We start from the raw sequence: 19,299 nt of genomic DNA, 5'->3' as shown, positions 1-19,299 counted from the left end.
GCAACAAGTGTCCGTTTCTGAAGTTTCCCATAGTCCCACTGTGACAAGTGTCCATTTCTGAAGTTTCCCATAATCCCGCGGCAGTGACACTCGTCTCGGACGCGTTCCGCGGGGCCTGCGCCCGGCGGACGAGGCCTGGCGGTGCGTCCCGGCGGTGCGTCCCACTCACGGTCACCTCCTCGTTCGGCAACGGGTGCGAGAGCTCGCTGCGCTCCGGGGGAGGGGACTGAGCTCGGCTCCGCGCTGTAGCCGAATATGAGGAAGCTTCCGGAACGGGAGCCCTGGGGAACAGGAAGTGGGGGGAGGGACCCTGGGAGGCGAGCCTCAGATCATCCCTGTCTCCACTTCCTGCTTGTCCGTCGCTGTGTCCGTGTTGCAAAGATACGCGGTGCTGTGAAAGCACAGTTCGTTTCCTGTACATGACCAGTATATACAGTATGTGCATACTATACATACTATAAATAGTATGCGAAAACAGTCGATTGGTTCCTTCATTTTGTTCTTGGAAAATAATTTTGAACTCTTTTCTGTTCATAAGTATTTTATTAGATAAATCACTTGAGCATTATTATTTTTTTTTTTAAATCATGAGCTGCAGTGGAAGGCTCCTCAGGCCTGAGTCCGTTTCAGTGTGGGGCAGAAGCAGCGTTGCTGTTGCTTGGCTAAACCGGAGTAATTGTTTGGAATAAATCCCAGTGCACAAACCGGCCTTCCAGGATCCTTGCGCGTCCTGTGACAAGGGTCATTGTGTTCACGGCTGAGCGAATCTGGCTGCCGGGGAACATGCGCATGTGATTCTAAAGTCAATATTACGGCAAGGTGACATAATCTTTATGCAGATTCTGGGTCTGGCGCTCGCCACGGTGACATGAACCGTCATAAACGTGTGATTGTTCCGTTAACATATTCAGGAGCCGAATATCAATGGTAAATGAGTAGGCGCAGGAACAATCCACAACAAAGTAATATAACGTTGGCATAAAGAAAATTATGACTTATCCAAAATTTACACCCATGAATACAATCTGGTTACATTTAGTTTTTTTGGGTTTGAATTTTGGATAAGGCATGAATGGATGATTTGATGCAGCCTAAATGGATTGAGTTAGCATCCAGCTGTGTGGAGGGCCCCACAGTGCAGTCTGGAGTGTGTGTACTCGGGCTGAATGAGGGTGATTGCTGAGTATATTGGTGCTGAGTAGCGAGTCACAGAACGCTCGGTGTTCCGGAACTGGCGTGTCACAAGTGCGACGGCAGCAGGAAGGCTCGCGGCCGGGGTTGGGGTGGCAGTCTTGCTCAACATCCTCCTCTGGGGTGAGCTGGTTCCTGGCTGAACGTGGTCAGCCCTGGAGGCTGGCGGGTGTGGAAATACAGAGCTGGGGGTGGGGCACAGTGCTGGGGGGGGCGTAGGTTTTCGTAAATCTGAGTCAAATTTACATTTGAACCATAACTGGAAGAATGAGCAGTTTTGCATGGTTTCCTGGATAGATACTGCAGTGTGATGGACGTTCCTACATCTCCCACGGGCTTGTAGCCAATCACAGTCCTGATTTTGGGGCACACTTTCAGATGGGCCAATCAGAGTCCAGATTAGCAGTGACTTGGGGCCCCCATTCAGATAGGCCAATCACAGTTCAGATTGGCAGTAACATTAGGCACATGATTCAGATGGGCCAATCCAAATCCAGATTAGCAGTGGCATAGGGCTCACATTCAGATGGGGAAACCGTTGAAAGGTGTAGCAGGTGTGTTTCTCTTTCTGCAGTCTATTATTAAAGAGACTGATTCCATCAGGTTCTCATTTCTTTGTGACTCTAGAAACCTCCCCAGAGAAACTCCCCAACACTTACGTCAGCCCAGGCCCCGGAAACCCCCACAAAGCCCTGTTTTATCTGCACACACATACACACACACACATGCACAAACAACACATACACGCGCGCACACACACACACATATATAAACACACATACACCAGGCATGCATGTACACACACACACACACACACACACAGCTTGCACTGCTGCAGTCCTCTAAGGCAGCTGCAGGAACTTGCTCCGTCTTTATTAAAATCGTTATAGTTAATAAGCCGTAGACAAAGATAATTTGTGGTCTGCGTGTGTTTTTCTCAAGTGTCTAGTGCTGAAGACGTTATCTCTGCTGTCACTTAGCTCTGTCTGTCAGGGCACTTTTCCACACGGTGGTTCGCAACCCAAAATGGGTTCAGACAAAGCCGTGCTCTTGCATTTTTAAAATAACTGGAAGTCTATTTTTTTTTTTAAAAAGAGGAAAGTTTAAAAATGAGAGAAGCAGTAAGGGAAGATGACCTCGTGATAAACGTATTCTTTTGGGCGTGTGTAATGAAAATGGCTGTCTGCTGATGGCGTGCTTTACCGTTTGAGTTTGAGCAGGCGAGTGGTGGCGAACCTCAGGACGTCATCTTCAGCCGTTTTTGATTGGCCATCGAGAATACATTCTGTGGCTAAACCATTTATGCGCTTTTTGAACCTTGCAAAAACATAATTTTAAAATCAGCTCTTGGCAGGCGCAGGTGTCCAGCGCCGGGTGGCGAGAGCCAGGTGGGGACGCACGCGAGGGGGAGGCGGTTTTATTTTTGGCGGGAAATTTCACTAGCGGCCGCCGTGCGGCTCGCCCGGGGGACCGCGGAGAGAAAGTTAGCGGCGGTGAGTGTTGGATTCGCGCGCGTAGCGGAAGCGGGCGACGGCGCGCTCGTGTGAGGGCGACGGGGCAGCCATCGAAACACGCTTGGACTTTTAAAAAAAATTTTTTTGAAAAAAAAATCAGCAGTCGGTGATAAATCTGTAGTAACTGCTGTGCGGTAACTCGGGGCGACGCTCGGCGCGTGTTCCGGGCACAGAACCCGTAAGCGGTTGTTTTTTTTAACGGTACGTTCACCCTTTTATTCCGGAAAATCCGCCGCCGTTTCATCAAGTCAGAGTGGGGATTGGCCGCTTCGTTGCCAGGGAAACGAGAGGGGAAAAAAAAGAAGAAAACTTCCACCGGTTGCAGTTTTCGCTGGTTGATAGCTGCCAACCGCTCTGACGTGGAAGGGAGTGGAAAATTGTTTTAGAGCGTTGCTTTTTCCACTCAGGAATACAGGCTCCCCCCCCCCGTACCCCGTCCTTCAGCAGGTACGCCGTTGGGCCTGACTTAGGAGAGACACACATCCCTGATCTGGGATTTGAGCCTATGACCTTCCACATGCCAGTGTTGTTACTGTGACATAGTGAGACTATGCGCTGCTGTGCTCAAAGCTAACAGCCTTTGGGGCTGCCTGTGGGGTGAGCTGCCTGTCTTTACAGAGAAATGAAACAGAGACTGTTCTCTACATGGTCCAGCACTGCAGCTGTGTGTGTGTGTGTGTGTGAGAGGTGTGATTGTGTGTGTGTGTGTGAGAGGTGTGAGTGTGTGTGTGTGTGTGTGTGTGAGAGAGGTGTGAGTGTGTGTGTGTGTGTGTGTGAGGTCTGTGTGTGAGATATGAGGTGTGAGGTGCTTTTGAGTGACCTGGCCGTAGCAGAGTACGTGGTACCCCCCCCCCCCGGTACACCCCCCCCGTACCCCGCGGTGTGCGTCACGGGCCCTCTGCGTGCCGGGCTGTGTGGTTGATCAGAACGTGTGCGGAGGCCGAACGAGGGTGGCGGCGAGCGAGCCGAGCCGAGCGCTTCCCGACGCGCGCGCGTGTCACTTCCTGTTTGCGGCGGGGCTGAATGGCGGCGGGTGTGGGCAGTTCGCGCCTTCGCCCGCGGGATGACGGGACGTCCTGACCGCGCCGACCCGTTTCTCTGAATCACTTCCAGTGCGCTGTTCGGCAGTTCCTCCTCGCCTGCTCGTCCAGCCGCTGGTACCTGCACTGAGGCTTCATGGGGCTGTGCTGTGGGAGCCACTCTTATGTTCCCTCAAGTGAGGGCTGGAAGTTTTATTAATTCATTTAAGATTTTGAGTAATGCAGTTCTGAGACGTCCTGGTAATTGTTTGTTTATTTTCCCCTTGTGTTTTTAATTATAAATTTTTTTTTTTGTTAATACATTCAGCAAAAATTAGCATTACAGTATGGCCACAGCACTCGAAGGGTTAAAAAAAAAAAAAAAGAAAAGCAAAAGAATTTTTTTGACCCAGGTCTGGCCAGGTACTAAGTCAACAGTGAAAGGTTCTGTGGTGGTTCTCAAATTGCGTGGGGTGTGTTATCCTGGCGTGGTGATGGGTGAAAACATTTTGATGCTGTCAGTCGTTATTTAATGATGCTAATGATGCTAATGATGCTTCACCCCGTGGTAAAACGTTACTTTTCTGCAGAAAGGCGCGTCTTCCCCCATCCACAGAACTTGAGTCGTGAACCAGTGGTTTAAGTTGGCCCGAGACTGCCGTTAAAGTTAATTTTATTCCCCCTGCAGAAATCCGGATATTGGTATAGACTGTGCCATGGCACACACTGGGTGTACTGCCCATATATGACCCAATACCTTACCATGTACCTTTACATTTGTGTTATAGGCATATATTGTGTGATCTTTAAAATATATTTGTGTGTGTGTGTGTGTCTGTGTGTGTTTTTCTACTACACATATATGCACGCACAGAAGAAGTGGCATGCAAGTCATTCGGCGAGAGCTGTCGTCATTGGCCCGTTTGAAAATCGAACGTAACTGTCAATGAGTGTCTGAGAAAGTTAACCCTTTCCTTGCTAGATTATTTTGGTCAAACGACAGCCCAGATGACATCTTTTCAAACTGCCCCTTATGAGTCAGGGTGTAGGAATGACTTGCACTGCTGACCTCAGAATGGCAGAATGCCTCAGTGGAGAGGCTTTGTAGTTTCACAACACCGATAATATATGTACTTTATAAAAATTAAGTTTTTTCGGTTTTTTTTTTATCGCCGTCATTCAGGATGTGCAGAGAACCCTGTGCTTGTATGTTCTCTCGGGGTAAAGGGAAAATAAACATGAAAATATGTGCTGTTTTGTCTTCATAAAAAATGGGTGCTAAAAATAGGCCGTTCATTCTAAAATGACGCACAAATTTTCCCCTGGTGTTCGAGCGCAGTGCTGGTCTGAACTCCTGCAGGGTGCTGCGGGCTCTTTTTCCAGGCAAGCAAACTCCCAGAAATCTACCAGTAAACTGCCGCTGTCTGCTGACTGGGCGCATTTTAAATTTAAAACGCATTCATCGTTTTTGTCCTTGTTTGCCTTGTTTACTCTCAATAAAATAAATTAAAAAAAAACATAAAAAATGGATACATTACATCACTGAGAGCTGCGGTAGATGCTCACAGATTCGGCTGCTCTGTTAGCTTATTAAACCTTGCTGGCGAACACAATCAAGCGCATTCACAACTGCAGTTTATAATTCTGCCATTTTGGTTCGGCACGTCTTGTAGCCAAAACGACTAGCACACAAAGTATGGCAAGAAGTTCCCCCACTAGAGCTGCAGTTGGTCAGATCAGCACCACTGCAGGGATTACACAGGACCTGTAACATAGAGGGAGGATGAGTCTGTTTTTTAAATGGGAAGCTAACGGAGGATCGATGCTGAAGCTGAAGTTACCTGTGTGATGAATGAGTGAAAATGTGAAGGGGCTGTGGAGGTGTGCGTAGGGGGCACGTGTGTGTGTGTGTGTGATTTGCAGCACGCTGCTGAAATGTGTACAGAGTGCAGAGGTGGCTGTTTGGTTTTTTCTTGTTTTTTTGAAGCTTTAAAGTGCACTCTGTGCTGAAATGGTTCTTATTCAGCAGGGAAAGGAAGAGAGCCTCCCGTAAGTAAGCTCGACTCGGAGGTGGTACCCAAAGTGGCCCGGATGACCGTCTCAGGAAAGAAGCAAACGCTGGGCTTTGACCTGCCCAGGTAAGGTCGCCCCCATGACCTGTTGCATTACATTACATTACATTACCATGCATTAAATTACATTACATTACATTACAGTGCATTACCGTGCATTAAATTACATTACATTACAGTGCATTACAATGCATTAAATTTAATTAAATTAAATTACATTACATTACATTACAATACATTACATTACACGCCATTACATTACAGTATATTACATTACGTTATATTACATTGCGTTACATTACAGTGCATTACATTCATTTAGCCAGACGCTCTCATTCGGAGCGACTTGCGATGCTAGAGAACATAAACTCCAGGCCTGGCCCCAGCTTTCCCACGCCGGCTGGGATGTTCCGCACGTCTGCTCCCACAATGCACCTCAGCCACTGGACCTGAGGGGCGGGCTGAAGAGTTAGGGCTGTGCACGGAGCCTTTTAGGAAATTTAGCCCAAGTTGGTTTATGACCTCCGGGTCCTGAGTCCAGCTGAGTCAGACAGCCCTGGGTGGAGAGCTGCAGTGGAGTGGAGGGTTAGGGTTAGCTGCAGTGGAGTGGAGGGTTAGGGTTAGGGTTAGCTGCAGTGGAGTGGAGGGTTAGGGTTAGGGTTAGGGTTAGCTGCAGTGGAGTGGAGGGTTAGCTGGAGTGGAGGGTTAGGGTTAGGGTTAGCTGCAGTGGAGTGGAGGGTTATGGTTAGGGTTAGCTGCAGTGGAGTGGAGGGTTAGCTGGAGTGGAGGGTTAGGGTTAGCTGCAGTGGAGTGGAGGGTTATGGTTAGGGTTGGGGTAAGGGTTAGCTGCAGTGGAGGGTTAGGGTTAGCTGCAGTGGAGTGGAGGGTTAGGGTTAGCTGCAGTGGAGTGGAGGGTAAGGGTTAGGGTTAGCTGCAGTGGAGTGGAGGGTTAGGGTTAGCTGCAGTGGAGTGGAGTGGAGGGTTAGGGTTAGGGTTAGGGTTAGCTGCAGTGGAGTGGAGGGTTAGGGTTAGGGTTAGCTGCAGTGGAGTAGAGGGTTAGGGTTAGGGTTAGCTGCAGTGGAGTGGAGGGTTAGGGTTAGGGTTAGCTGCAGTGGAGTAGAGGGTTAGGGTTAGGGTTAGCTGCAGTGGAGTGGAGGGTTAGGGTTAGCTGCAGTGGAGTGGAGGGTTAGGGTTAGGATTAGCTGCAGTGGAGTGGAGGGTTAGGGTTAGGATTAGCTGCAGTGGAGTGGAGGGTTAGGGTTAGCTGCAGTGGAGTGGAGGGTTAGGGTTAGGATTAGCTGCAGTGGAGTGGAGGGTTAGGGTTAGGGTTAGCTGCAGTGGAGTGGAGGGTTAGGGTTAGCTGCAGTGGAGTGGAGGGTTAGGTTTAGCTGTAATGGAGTGGAGGGGAAGTTGTGGGTGACGCTGGCAGATGGAAGCTGTAGTTTCTGCTGCGGTGCAGGCCGCCAGACGAGGACGGGGGAGGATGTTGCGGCGGTTGTTTCCACGCTCTTGTATCGTAAACGCGGCCCTGCAGCCGTGTACATCCCCCCTGGTCGCGGTCGGGGAGAACAATGGCCCGTCGTCTGGAGCCCTGGCTGGAGCCGGGAGATTAATGTCATCGGCAGGGGCCCCTCCCTCTCACCACACTGCCCGGCCCTGCACACAGAGATTACACCAGGCCTCTTCATTTTAACCCTTTCAAGAGTAGGGGGTTTTTTTTTTGTTTTGTTGTTGGAATGTTTCTTTTCTTCAGTCAGTGTTCTAGAACTCCGCTGCAGTCAGTCGCCAGTGGCAACTGTTACATCAGCAGTTAGAATGTTGGGCTAAGAACGCTCTGATCACACGTTTGTGACCTCACACACACGCGCCAGCTTAAAGGGTTTAATTGTCAGGGCGCACCAGAGGGAGGTGGTGTGAGCAGCCACAGAGGAAGGGCTGAGAGATTGGCACTGGGGTCGCTAGTGTGGCTAGGCTAACGTAAGGTTCTCCTTGCAGTGGCCACCGTGTGTTTGCTGTCTTGCCCACCTCGAGTTTGAGTGTGCTTCTGCTGTGGGATGCTCTGAGTTAGAGAGCCTCTTCCCAATGAGCCAAAGGTCATTTAAACAGCAGCTCTGAAGGTTCAGGTGGTGCACCAGCGGGAGCTGTGGAGGTGGAGGGTGACCGAAATTCGGTCCCTGGTTTTGGTCTGACTCACCACTGATCTGCGGTTTGAGTGGTGCTTCACTCTTCCCTCCGAAAAGGCTGGTGAGATGGTGTCTGTTTAAATGCCCCGCATCCTGGCGATGAGCGCAGCGCTGCTACTCTGACTCATCACTTTTTTTTTTTTTTCCTGCAGAATGTGTCGAGGTGTCCGTCCCGGGCCCGTCGCGTTATCGGGGGGGGCGAATGCGTACGAGCGCGGGGACGGGCGGGTTTCGACCTGGCCCCCCCGGGGGTTCGACGGGCCCTTTGCGTGACTGGGCCCCAGCGAGAGAGCGCTCTGTCTCTCCGCTGACGCTCGGCTCGGGCAGAAACATCCCCAGCCCTCCGTGGCCTGGGCTTCAGTTTTTACTCACCGGCGTGGGAAGCTTAAGAAGTGACAGTGATCTCTCTTCACCCCCCAGCTTTTCTTTTTTCTGCTTAAATGTCATATTTTGTGTGCTTTCAGTGGGATGTCCCGGCTGTGAAGTGTTGTGTTTTTTCCGTCCCTCCCCTCTTTCTGTTTTTCTTTATTTTTTGGGGCTTTTCTTTTTTCACCTTTTTTCACCTTAACATCCTTTTCTCTGTCTTTGCTGTCGATTTGTGGCCAGTCTACACGCATCGTGATATAATTCTCGAATGTGCGCTCGTATGGTTAAACCTATGAATCATTTTAGTATGTTCTTAGTTTTATTTCAGTTTCTTTGGTTTCGCTAATTGAGCTTCTGAAATTCATGCTGAGTCAAAGACCAATCTAGTGCTCTCCTCCCATTCAGTTACAGTCAGTCAGATACACTTGCCCCATTCAGTTACACCCAATCAGGTGCACCCATCCCATTAATTTACTGGCCAGTCAGATGCACTCATCCGATTCAGTTGCAGCCAATCAGGTGTACCTGTCCCATTAATTTACTGTCCAATCAGATGCACTTGTCCCATTTACTCTTCCATGCGCCAGTGTTTGTCTTACTCCCTATAGTCCATGCAGCACTACAGGAGAGAGGCAGCGTCCATCACAGACAGCAACTGGCTGTTAGGAGGGGCTAATATTGTGGGAGTGGCTAATATTGTGGGAAGGGCTACTGTTGAGGGAGGGGCTAATGTTGAGGGAGGAGCTAATATTAAGTGTGGGGCTAATATTGATGGAGGGGCTAATATTTAGAGGGTGGCTAATATTGAGGGAGGGGCTAATAATATTGCAGAAAGGGCGAGAGCACTTGTGCCCCATTGATCTGTACTCTGGGTTATAGTGCTTATGAGGTGGGAATAGAGAGAGAGAGAGAGAAAGAGAAAGAGAGAGAGAGAAAGAGAAAGAGAGAGAGAAGGCTTTGCTCCTTTCCCCAGCTCCGAGGAGAACGGCATTCTGGGTGCCTCTGCGCGCAAGGGGGCGGCTCCCGACAACGTCGTCGCCGCGACGACGGCGGGGCCGGACACGCCGGCCCGCCCGGCGGCCAGCGAGGACCCGGGCGCCGTGCCGACCCCGGTGAAGCCGTCCGGTAAAGCCAAACAGCAGCTGAACGTGCGGGAGGAGCTGGAGAAACGACAGGGAGGCAAGCCGCTGCTCAACCTGGTGGTGATAGGTGCGCGTCCCACACGCCCGCACATACACACACACACACACACACACACACACACACACGCACGCACATATATACACACACACGCACGCGCACCCACGCATGCACACTCACACACATATATACACACACACACACAAACACACACTCTCTCTACGTTTCAGAATACACTCTTATACAGTAGGATTAATAGGCACAGGTAATTGATTAGTAATGTCTGAGAGAAGGCTGAGCAGACAGTGTGGATGAGCCTTACTCTGGCTGCGTTTGGTACTGACTGTCCCCTGGCCTGGTGCCTGCAGGTCACGTGGACGCAGGTAAAAGCACCCTGATGGGCCACCTGCTGTACCTGCTGGGCCACGTCAACAAGAGGACCATGCACAAGTACGAGCAGGACTCCAAAAAAGCCGGCAAGGCCTCCTTCGCCTACGCCTGGGTCCTGGACGAGACCGGAGAGGAGCGAGAGAGGTGGGTTTGACTCCGCAACCCCCCCCCACACCTTTTCACTCCTCCAAATTTACACCCCGGTAAAAGAGAGCCGGCCTTGTAACCTGAAGGTTGCGGGTTCGATTCCCAGGTGGGACACTGCCATTGTACCCTTGAGCAAGATATTTCACTTGCCGTGCTTCAGTAAAACAACCTGCTGTATGAACTGATACTATATAAAAGAAACTGTCCACTCTGTGGCAGTAGCTGGCAGCAGTAGTAATTGGATAAGAGCGTTTGCTTAATATAAATGTAATGCCTCAGGGGTGTGACCATGGACGTGGGGATGACGAAGTTCGATACAAAGACCAAAGTGATCACCCTGATGGACGCGCCGGGACACAAGGACTTCATCCCCAACATGATCACCGGTGCAGCACAGGTACAATCCCGAACTCTGCACAGGTACATAGCCTTGAACACTCTTACAGCAAGACCTGTTGCTTCTATACAATCCCAGACTCTGCACAGGTACATAGCCTCAAACGCTGTCAGGGCCACACCTACGATTCTGTACTATCAACTGATCTGCACAGGTGCATAGCCTCAAACACTCTTCCAGCCAGCCCTGCTGCTTCTATACAATCCCAAACTCTGCACAGGTACATAGCCTCGAACGCTTACGCAGCAGTTCAGGCTTCACTAGGGAATTCGGAATGTAGCCCCATGCAAAAACAGCTCAGCAGGAGCAGGGTGCATTGTGGGAAGGCCCTCGTGACGCCAGGCTGTCTCCCCGCAGGCGGACGTGGCGGTGCTGGTGGTGGACGCCAGCCGGGGCGAGTTCGAGGCCGGGTTCGAGTCGGGCGGGCAGACGCGGGAGCACGGGCTGCTGGTGCGGTCCCTGGGGGTCACGCAGCTCGCCGTCGCCGTCAACAAGATGGACCAGGTGAGGCCCGTCGTCACGGCAACCGCATCAGGACCACAGCAGAGAGGGTGCAGGTTCCGCTCGTTCAGAACACACTCTCTCTCTCTCTCCCACCCCCTCTGTCTCTCTCCCTGCCCCCCCTTTCTCTCTCTCTCTCTCCCCCCTCTCGCTCTCTCTAATGTCTGTTTCTCACAGGTGAATTGGCAACAGGAGCGCTTCCAGGAAATTCTCACCAAACTTGGCCACTTCCTGAAGCAAGCCGGGTTCAAGGTAATGCCTGTCTCTAAGATTGACAGCCCCCCACCACTTTCACCCCCTGAAAACACCCAGATCTCAGGGATGTTCGCGCAGGACCTGTGTGTGTGTGTATGTGTGTGAAAGAGAGAAAAGGTTTGTGTGTGTGTGTGCGTGTGAGATATTTGGCAGATTGGGCTGTTAGAGTGCATGTTGTGAGCAGAGCCAGTGTGTGTGATCTTTGGCAAAGTGTGTTTGAGCGTGCGTTCATGCTGCAGAGCGTGTGTGTGTGCGTGTGTGCACGCGCGTGTGTATTTATGCTGCAGAGTGTGTTTGAGCGTGCGTTTATGTGTCCCCTGTGTGTGTGTGTGTCTGTGTGTGTGCACTGCAGGACTCAGACGTGTCCTACATACCCACCAGCGGGCTGTCCGGAGAGAACCTGACCACCAGGAGCGCCGTTCCCTCGCTGACCTCCTGGTACCAGGGGCCCTGCCTTCTGGAGCAAATCGGTGAGCCTCTCCTCAGTGCCTAATGACATCAGATAAGCGACTGGCCAATCGCACGCAAACACGGCTAAAACTGAAAATCCTGTGTGTTTTTTTTTTTTTTTTTGCGCATTTGAAATATTCCTTCTCACAGCAGCGTTTCGGAGAAGATAAGGCACCTTTCTCTGAAACTTTGTCAAAAGCGCGTCAGAAAGCACTTCTGCTGATCGAAACTGTTGGGGATTGTGATTTAATTGCACTTTTTTTTCCTCTTTGAAAGTGAAGATGAATCATAGTGAACTCTGTTTGCGTCTCTGGTGTGCAAATTCAGCCCGGTTATCAGCACCACACCTCTTTATGTCACATTCTGGTGCATTCAGCAGTTGTCTCTCAAATCTCTCCCTGCATGTGTTCTCTGTGTGCATACTGCATGGCCAGAAGTGTGTGGACACCTGACATCCAACATCTCATACAGAATTATGGGCATTAATGTGGAGTTGGTCCACCCTTTGCTGCTATGACATCCTGTACTGTTCTGGGAAGGCTTTATACTAGATGTTGGAGCATTGCTGCAGATATTTGTTTACATTCAGCCAGAAGAGCATCAGTGAGGTTGGGAACTGATTTGGCGACTAGGCCTGACTCTCAGTTGGCTTTCCAATTGATCCCTGAGGTGTTGGATGCGGTTGAGGTCAGGGCTCTGTGCAGGCCAGTCAAGTTCTTCCACACTGTTCTCGACAAATCCGTTGTTTATTATTGACCTCACTGTGGTGCCCAGGGGCATTGTCAAGCTGAAAAAAGAAAGGGCCTTCCCCAAACTGTTGGGGAAGCACAGAATCATCTAGAAGATTTTCCTTCGCCGGAACTAAGGGGTCTAGCCCAAACCATGAAAAACAGCCCCGGATCAAGGGGTGTCCCGATACTTTTGGTTTGGAGCGTTAGGCAAGTACACGGTTGAAATCCAGACCCGCACAGACGCAAAGTGCAGTGAAGGTACGCTTGAAACGAGCCTCCAGATCCAGATTGCTTGTCAGAGGCTGTTTGAGTCAGCTGGTGGAGAGTCGCTCTGTGTACTGTATAAGAGGGAAATGAGCGTAACGTAAGAGGCGATACTCATTTGACCCAGATCTGATTAGGCCGCAGCCTTTCTGAGCGTTTGAATCTGCCTGCGATGCGCGGCGCTACGCTAACGCGTGCATTTACGCGTCACAAAAACATTCCATCAAATAAAAAATAAAATTTTTTTTTAAAAAACCTCCGTAAAGACGAGGCTGGCTTTCTCATGGCTGCTCTCTCTCTCTCTCTCTCTCTCTCTCTCTCTCTCTCTCTCTCTCTCTCTCTCTCTCTCTCTCTCTCTCTCTCCCCCTCTCTCTCTCTCCCTCTCTCCATCCAGATGCATTCAAACCGCCACGGAGATCAGTGGATAAGCCCTTCCGGCTGTGCGTCGCCGACGTCTTCAAAGGTACAGCACCTGCCCTCAACCATAACTTTTTTTTTTTTAAATAAAAAAATGATATTACACTCCCCCCCTTCTCCCCCTATTGTATTTTCATTATCCGTCCTCCACTGTCTTTGTCAGGCTGCAGTTCATAACTGGGTCTCTCACAGTATTTTAGTCTTAAATTAAGACTTAAGCACTTTTTCTGTTACGTAAGACAAAAAAAACTATGTCAATGAGGTGAGGGAGTTTTGCTCATTTCAAGATTTGCCAAATGGGGTGAGAAAATTTCACTTGTCCAGCAAAAAGTAACTTAAAGCAAGTGTTATTTTCTACTTGTGAGGGAAAAGGTAAGATCTTAAGTCTCATTACAAGAGTTTTTTTTTGCTGTGTGCAAGCTGGAGGAAGCCTCTTCGTTCAGGCACACCTGTAGGGGGCAGTGTACTGTGATAGTTATAGATAGAGAACTAGGCGTGAAACCCATGGGTTGCAGGTTCGATTCACTGGGGCGGCAGTGTAGTATAATGGGTAAAGAGCTGGTCTTGTAACCTAAAGGTCACAGGTTCGAATCGGTTCCCCACCCTGCCGTTGTACCCTCAAACTCTGTTGTACCCTCAAACTCTGTGGGTCACCGTGGATACGAGCGTCCGATGAGCGTTGCCATAGCGATGACCCCACTCCCCACCCCCCCCCCACCCTGTTGTCTGTTGCCCCCCCCCTCCCGCGCAGATCAGGGGTCGGGGTTCTGCGTGACGGGCAAGATCGAGGCGGGGTACATCCAGACGGGAGACCGCGTGCTGGCCATGCCCCCCAACGAGTCCTGCACCGTCAAAGGTAGTGCCCCTGTCCTCAGTCCCTAATCCCGCTACGAGGTAGGGTAGCGCCCAATCCCTAATTCTGAAGAATTCACGAAGAATTGAAGTCTTCACATTGTGCTTGATTGCAAATGATCACTTGAAGAGAGGTAAAACATGTTATAACTGGTCAAATTAAAGATTGAGGTAAAATCAACAGGCTTCTTGGTGAAACTGGTGAAAGTGTGGAAACACAAGGGCACTAAAACTAAGCATGCTCCAAATAATGAAGACTTTGAAGAGTCAAAGATTTCAAAGAGTCAAACCTGCATTGCATTAACAAGTTTAAGGAGAAAATTATGTGGTGAGAAACTTTTAAGGTCCACCGTCTTGGCACCGAAACGCAGTGGCAGTGCCCTCTAGTGGCCGCATTAATATCCCAGGGAGAACTTCATGACTCAACTGCTGAAAGTGTCGCTGCAGTCTTGGGTGTTTGTTGACAGTGAAATGGATCCAAATTTGGCTGGCTGAAAGGCTGCAAAGACACGAAAGAAAGTTGAAGTTGTCGAAAGAGACTCTCCCTTTCCTGTCCTCCATCATAGTGAGAACTGATGAGTCAGAAAGCGGGCTGCCTGCGTGTCTGCAGCTGTTTGTCTGTTTGTCTGTCTCGCCGCACTGAAACGGACTCCTCCCGTCCTCTCTCTCTCTCTCTCTCTCTCTTTCCCCCCTCTCTCTCTCTCTCTTTCCCCCCTCTCTCTGTCTGTCCCCTCTCTCTCTCTCTCTCTTTCCCCTCTCTCTCTGTCTGTCCCTCTCTCCCCCTCTCCCTCTCCCCTCTCTCTGTCCCTCTCCCCCCCCCCCCTCAGGCATCACACTGCATGACGAGCCAATCGAATGGGCCGCTGCTGGGGACCACGTCAGCCTCACTGTCACCGGCATGGACATCATCAAAATGAAGTCAGTAAAAAAAAACCCCGCCCTTCCCCGCCCGTTTCACTGCCCCACCCGAGGAAACCCACAGTCTGCCGGGCTAGCCTGGCCTCCCCCCGCCCCGCCCCTTTCACTGCCCCACCCGAGGAAACCCACAGTCTGCCGGGTTAGCCCTGTCTCCCCCCGCCCCGCCCCTTTCACTGCCCCACCCGAGGAAACCCACAGTCTGCCGGGCTAGCCCCGTCTCCCCCCGCCCCGCCCCGGCCCGCCCGTGTGGCCCCGCTAGGCTCCGCCCTCAGCGCCTCGATCGACGCCGCGCTCTCTCTCAGTGTGGGTCATACTGAGAGCGTGGAGCTGCTCCTGCTTCCTCCCGTCTGCTGGCTGCTGTCATGTTAGACTGAGCCTAGAGTGCGGTGGCTGTAGTATCGGGTCCCGGGCGGGGTCGGGTGGGCGGGGGGTCGGGGCGGGGCGGTCGGGAGGGCAGGGTGGGGCTCCAGCTGTTTGCACGTGAGCGAGCGCGCTCCGTAATTGTGATTGGCGTAATTCGCGGCTCTGCTCTGCTCTGCTCTGCTCGCAGCGTGGGCTGCGTGTTCTGCGATATGAAGGAGCCAATCAGGGCCTGCACCCGGTTCCGCGCCCGAGTCCTGCTCTTCAACATCGAGGTCCCCGTCACGCAGGGCTTCCCCGTAAGAGCCTGCCCCCCTCTTCTGCCCTCCAGCGCGTAACACACACACACACACACGCACGTGCGCACACACACACACACACACACACACACACACACACATGCACGCGCACACACACACACACACACACGCACGTGCGCACACACACACACACACTGCACGTATTTTAAGTGATAAAATACACTTTTTTGCGGCACATTTTCGGTGTGTTCCCGTAGAGACGCCCCCGTACGCGCGGTCCGCTCTTGACCGTGTTGCTGTGACCCGCAGGTCCTGCTGCACTACCAGACCGTGAGCGAACCGGCCACCATCCGCAAGCTGGTCAGCATCCTGCACAAGAGCAGCGGGGAGGTGCTCAAGAAGAAGCCCAAGTAAGCGCCCCTCTTCAGGCTCTGGAGGGGCGGTGGGGGTGCAGGAGAGCGCTGAACGCGGTGGTGCTCAGGTCCGTGTTCAGTAATGTGCTGAACACAGTGGTACTCAGGTGTGTGTTCAGTAATGCACTGAACACAGGTGGTGTGTTCAGTAACACGCTGAATGCAGTGGTGCTCAGGTCTGTGTTCAGTAATGTGCTGAACACAGTGGTGCTCAGGTGTGTGTTCAGTAATGCACTGAACACAGGTGGTGTGTTCAGTAACACGCTGAACGCGGTGGCGCTCAGGTCTGTGTTCAGTAATGTGCTGAACACAGTGGTGCTCAGGTCCGTGTTCAGTAACGTGCTGAACACAATGGTGCTCAGGTCCGTGTTCAGTAATGTGCTGAACACAGTGGTGCTCAGGTCCGTGTTCAGTAACGTGCTGAACACGGTGGTGCTCAGGTCCGTGTTCAGTAACGTGCTGAACACGGTGGTGCTCAGGTCCGTGTTCAGTAACGTGCTGAACACGGTGGTGCTCAGGTCTGTGTTCAGTAACGCGCTGAACGCGGAGGTGCTCAGCTCTGTGTTTTCTCTCCCAGGTGCCTGAGTAAAGGGCAGAACGCGGTGGTGGAGATCCAGACCCAGAGGCCCGTGGCGCTGGAGCTGTACAAGGACTTCAAGGAGCTGGGGCGCTTCATGCTGCGCTACGTGGGCTCCACCATCGCCGCTGGCGTGGTCACCGAGGTAACGGCCCCGCCCCCTCAGCACCGCAGCCTATCAGAATGAAGCAGAGGGTTTAAAAGCCACGGCATTTTGAAACCGTTATTGATTGACAGCTCACACATTACGTACACATTACTGCACATTACTGTAGCTGTAGTTTTTAAAATAGACTTATCTTGTATTGTAGCTATAATCCTTGAAGTTAAACAAACCAGCAGTAATTTGGGATCTCGTTAGAAATTTGTTTTTAAACGTTTGGCTTTACTGTACAGACAGTTATTAAGTGCCTTTGGTCTTGTTTCTTTTTAATGCTCACGTTTTAGCGTCCGTAATAATAAGGATCTTGCTCAGTCGCCTGGTCAGCCCGGTGTCTTAATCCTGACTTTTCTCCCCCCCCGTCTCTCCTCTTAGATCAGAGAATGACGACACCTCCCTCCACCTCTGCAGAAAACGGACACCGGAAGTGTTTAAAAAAACAAAAAAAACAAACAAGTTACAAAAAAGACAGAAGTGCAATTTCACCCAAATTCATCAAAAGCTTAACCGGCAGAGAAGAAAGCTCTCACCTTTCCTCCGGACGCCAGAAGAACAGAGACGAGCGCAGCGAGCGAGTGACAGCAGCTCCACCAATCAGAACCGCCCTCCGCCGAGGTGGGAGGGGCGTAGCCACGGCAACGCTCGCTCACTCTCCCCCCTCCTCATTGGCCAGTCCCCCACCAGCTCTCTCCTCCAGTCCCCACAGTTCCCCGCCTTCCCGGTGACGATCCAGAGGACTTCTGCTTTCTCCAGTTAATTTATTCATATTAATGAGTAGCTCGATGAGTTTGACTGAATATTTGAGTCCGGGACACTTTACCTGGCGCTTGACTCCAGGTATTTCTATTTGGTTGAAATATTTGTAAATGTGTAACGAGAAGTTGCAAGCAACTGAAGGGAGAAAAGGGTAAAAGGGGTGTAATAGTCACTAAAGACTTAATTAAACAATTAACAATATTCAGTAGGAAATATAGAAATGAAAGACTTCCATGTAAGATCAAACCCATTTTCAATCAGAATGAAATACAAAGGTCTATTGTCTGATTAAATAATCTTCCTTTTTCCTTTTTTATTTAAAAATGTAATTTTATTTTTATTATTATTATTATTATTATTATTAATAATAATTAATAATTACATTTATATAGCACTTTTCCAAATGCTTTACAGTGAAGGGGGAACTCACCTCACCCACCACCAATGTGTAGCACCCACCTGGGTGATGCACGGCAGCCAATTTGCGCCAGAACTCTCACCACACATTAGCGAAGGTGGAGATGGAGAGAACGTTTATTTAGCCAATTAAATCTGGGGATGATTTTTAGTGGCAAGTTTTGCAAGTGCCAGATCTGGGATTTGGCCAGGACACCGGGGAACCCCCTACTCTTAGCGACAAGTGTCATGGGATCTTTAATGACCACAGAGAGTCAGGACCTCGGTTTAACGTCTCATCCGAAAGACGGACTGCTACTTTCAGTGTTTCCAGATACTAGAGATTAATTGGCTCATGGCAGCCATTACGTTTCTTGTCCAGCAGGGGGCGCTCTCGCACAGTTCCGGTTTAGTACAGCAGCCACACTGGGGCTGTCCCTAACTGAGGGGGTACTTCCCGGGGCCGTGTACTCGCACGCAAGAACTGAATGTGCCCAATGTGCAGCCGAGGCTGATTAGGCGGCCAGAAAAATGTTTTAAAAAATCCTGGAATACCATGGCAACAGCGATGCTTGGCCTCACAGTCGCTTTGCATTTTGTTATATGTGCATGTGCAGGTCTCTGGAAACTTAATGGGGGAAAAAAAGGAAAGGAAACTTAAACACTAGTGTGTGTTAAAGGACTTGCAAATGAGAAACCGTACAAGGTATAGTCGGGTTGGAGGAGAACTGGCGACGCACACGCAAGCCGTCTGTCAAAAACACTCAAACACCAGAGATCTGATTTCTTCAAGGGTGGCAAATAAAAGAAAAGGAAAGTATTGGTGTTGACGTATGCGCCTTTCTCTCTCTCTCTCTCTTCTTCTGTGGTGTTGATGGCTCACAGAGGCTCTTCAGAAGGGGATTGTGGGTCGCTGAAGCAGCCAGTGGTTGTGTGGGTGGCTGGGCCCTCTGATTGAGGTCAGGGCCTTAAAAACACGCACATTATTGTATTTGACTCAGTTTGAGAGTGCACACTTAAAGAAAGACGAAGAAAAAGAATCATCCCGTCCAAAAAAATATATTAATTCAGAAATATTGCGGGTTCTCTAGTCAATAAATGTTACTAAAATCAACACGAACACTGCTTTTACGTCAACATTAGTTAAAAACAAAAAAAAAAACATAAAGAGGACATTTACTGTAGAGTGCATTTTTAGTAACTATTTAACCGTTTGAAGAGTAGATTTTTTTCCCCCCAAAATTCTAAGCCAGTGTTCTAGAACTCCACTGCTCTCAGTGACCAGTAGCGATTGTGACATCAGCACTAGAATGTTCCGTTCAACAACATTCTAATCACCTCTTTGAGCTCTTGAAGGGTTAAACCTGTCTTGTGCTCAACAGCTGAAAAGCTGTGTGTGTGTGTTCCATCTCTGCGTCCCATGAGCCTCCAGGCTTTTGAACTCAGCAGGCAACTTCAAAGCGCGTTTTTACCGAGCGCAGTCATTCCCGTAACCAGCTTTTCGACGTGACTGTCCCTCCGCGTCCCGAAGGCCTTGCCCTGCTAGCGTGCGGTTAGCTCGGGCCACTTT

The 19,299-nt window shown here is 50.5% G+C and overlaps 1 protein-coding gene across 2 annotated transcripts in view; it reads left to right on the top strand.

Annotated features, from left to right (window-relative positions):
• Positions 1-17,017, top strand: part of hbs1l (HBS1-like translational GTPase) — a 32,801-nt gene extending 15,784 nt beyond the window's left edge. Inside the window, exons 5-18 of one of the 2 annotated variants that reach the window (XM_035422333.1) lie at positions 5,754-5,862; positions 9,319-9,554; positions 9,854-10,019; positions 10,302-10,419; positions 10,777-10,923; positions 11,098-11,172; positions 11,528-11,645; positions 13,015-13,083; positions 13,789-13,893; positions 14,717-14,807; positions 15,358-15,466; positions 15,737-15,837; positions 16,418-16,562; positions 16,953-17,017. In XM_035422333.1, coding sequence (XP_035278224.1) covers positions 5,754-5,862; positions 9,319-9,554; positions 9,854-10,019; positions 10,302-10,419; positions 10,777-10,923; positions 11,098-11,172; positions 11,528-11,645; positions 13,015-13,083; positions 13,789-13,893; positions 14,717-14,807; positions 15,358-15,466; positions 15,737-15,837; positions 16,418-16,562; positions 16,953-16,964 — 1,601 coding nt within the window. In that variant the 3' untranslated portion in view covers positions 16,965-17,017. Of the gene's footprint in view, positions 1-5,750; positions 5,863-9,318; positions 9,555-9,853; positions 10,020-10,301; positions 10,420-10,776; positions 10,924-11,097; positions 11,173-11,527; positions 11,646-13,014; positions 13,084-13,788; positions 13,894-14,716; positions 14,808-15,357; positions 15,467-15,736; positions 15,838-16,417; positions 16,563-16,952 lie in introns of both variants that reach the window. The other variant, XM_035422331.1, reaches the window with a different exon arrangement.
• The last annotated feature ends 2,282 nt before the right edge of the window (positions 17,018-19,299 follow it).

Source organism: Anguilla anguilla, chromosome 6, assembly GCF_013347855.1.
Source record: "Anguilla anguilla isolate fAngAng1 chromosome 6, fAngAng1.pri, whole genome shotgun sequence".
In the NCBI taxonomy this organism is placed as follows: Eukaryota; Metazoa; Chordata; class Actinopteri; order Anguilliformes; family Anguillidae; genus Anguilla; species Anguilla anguilla.
The sequence above is the reverse complement of the archived record's forward strand: the minus strand, read 5'-3'. Positions and strand labels throughout refer to the sequence as shown.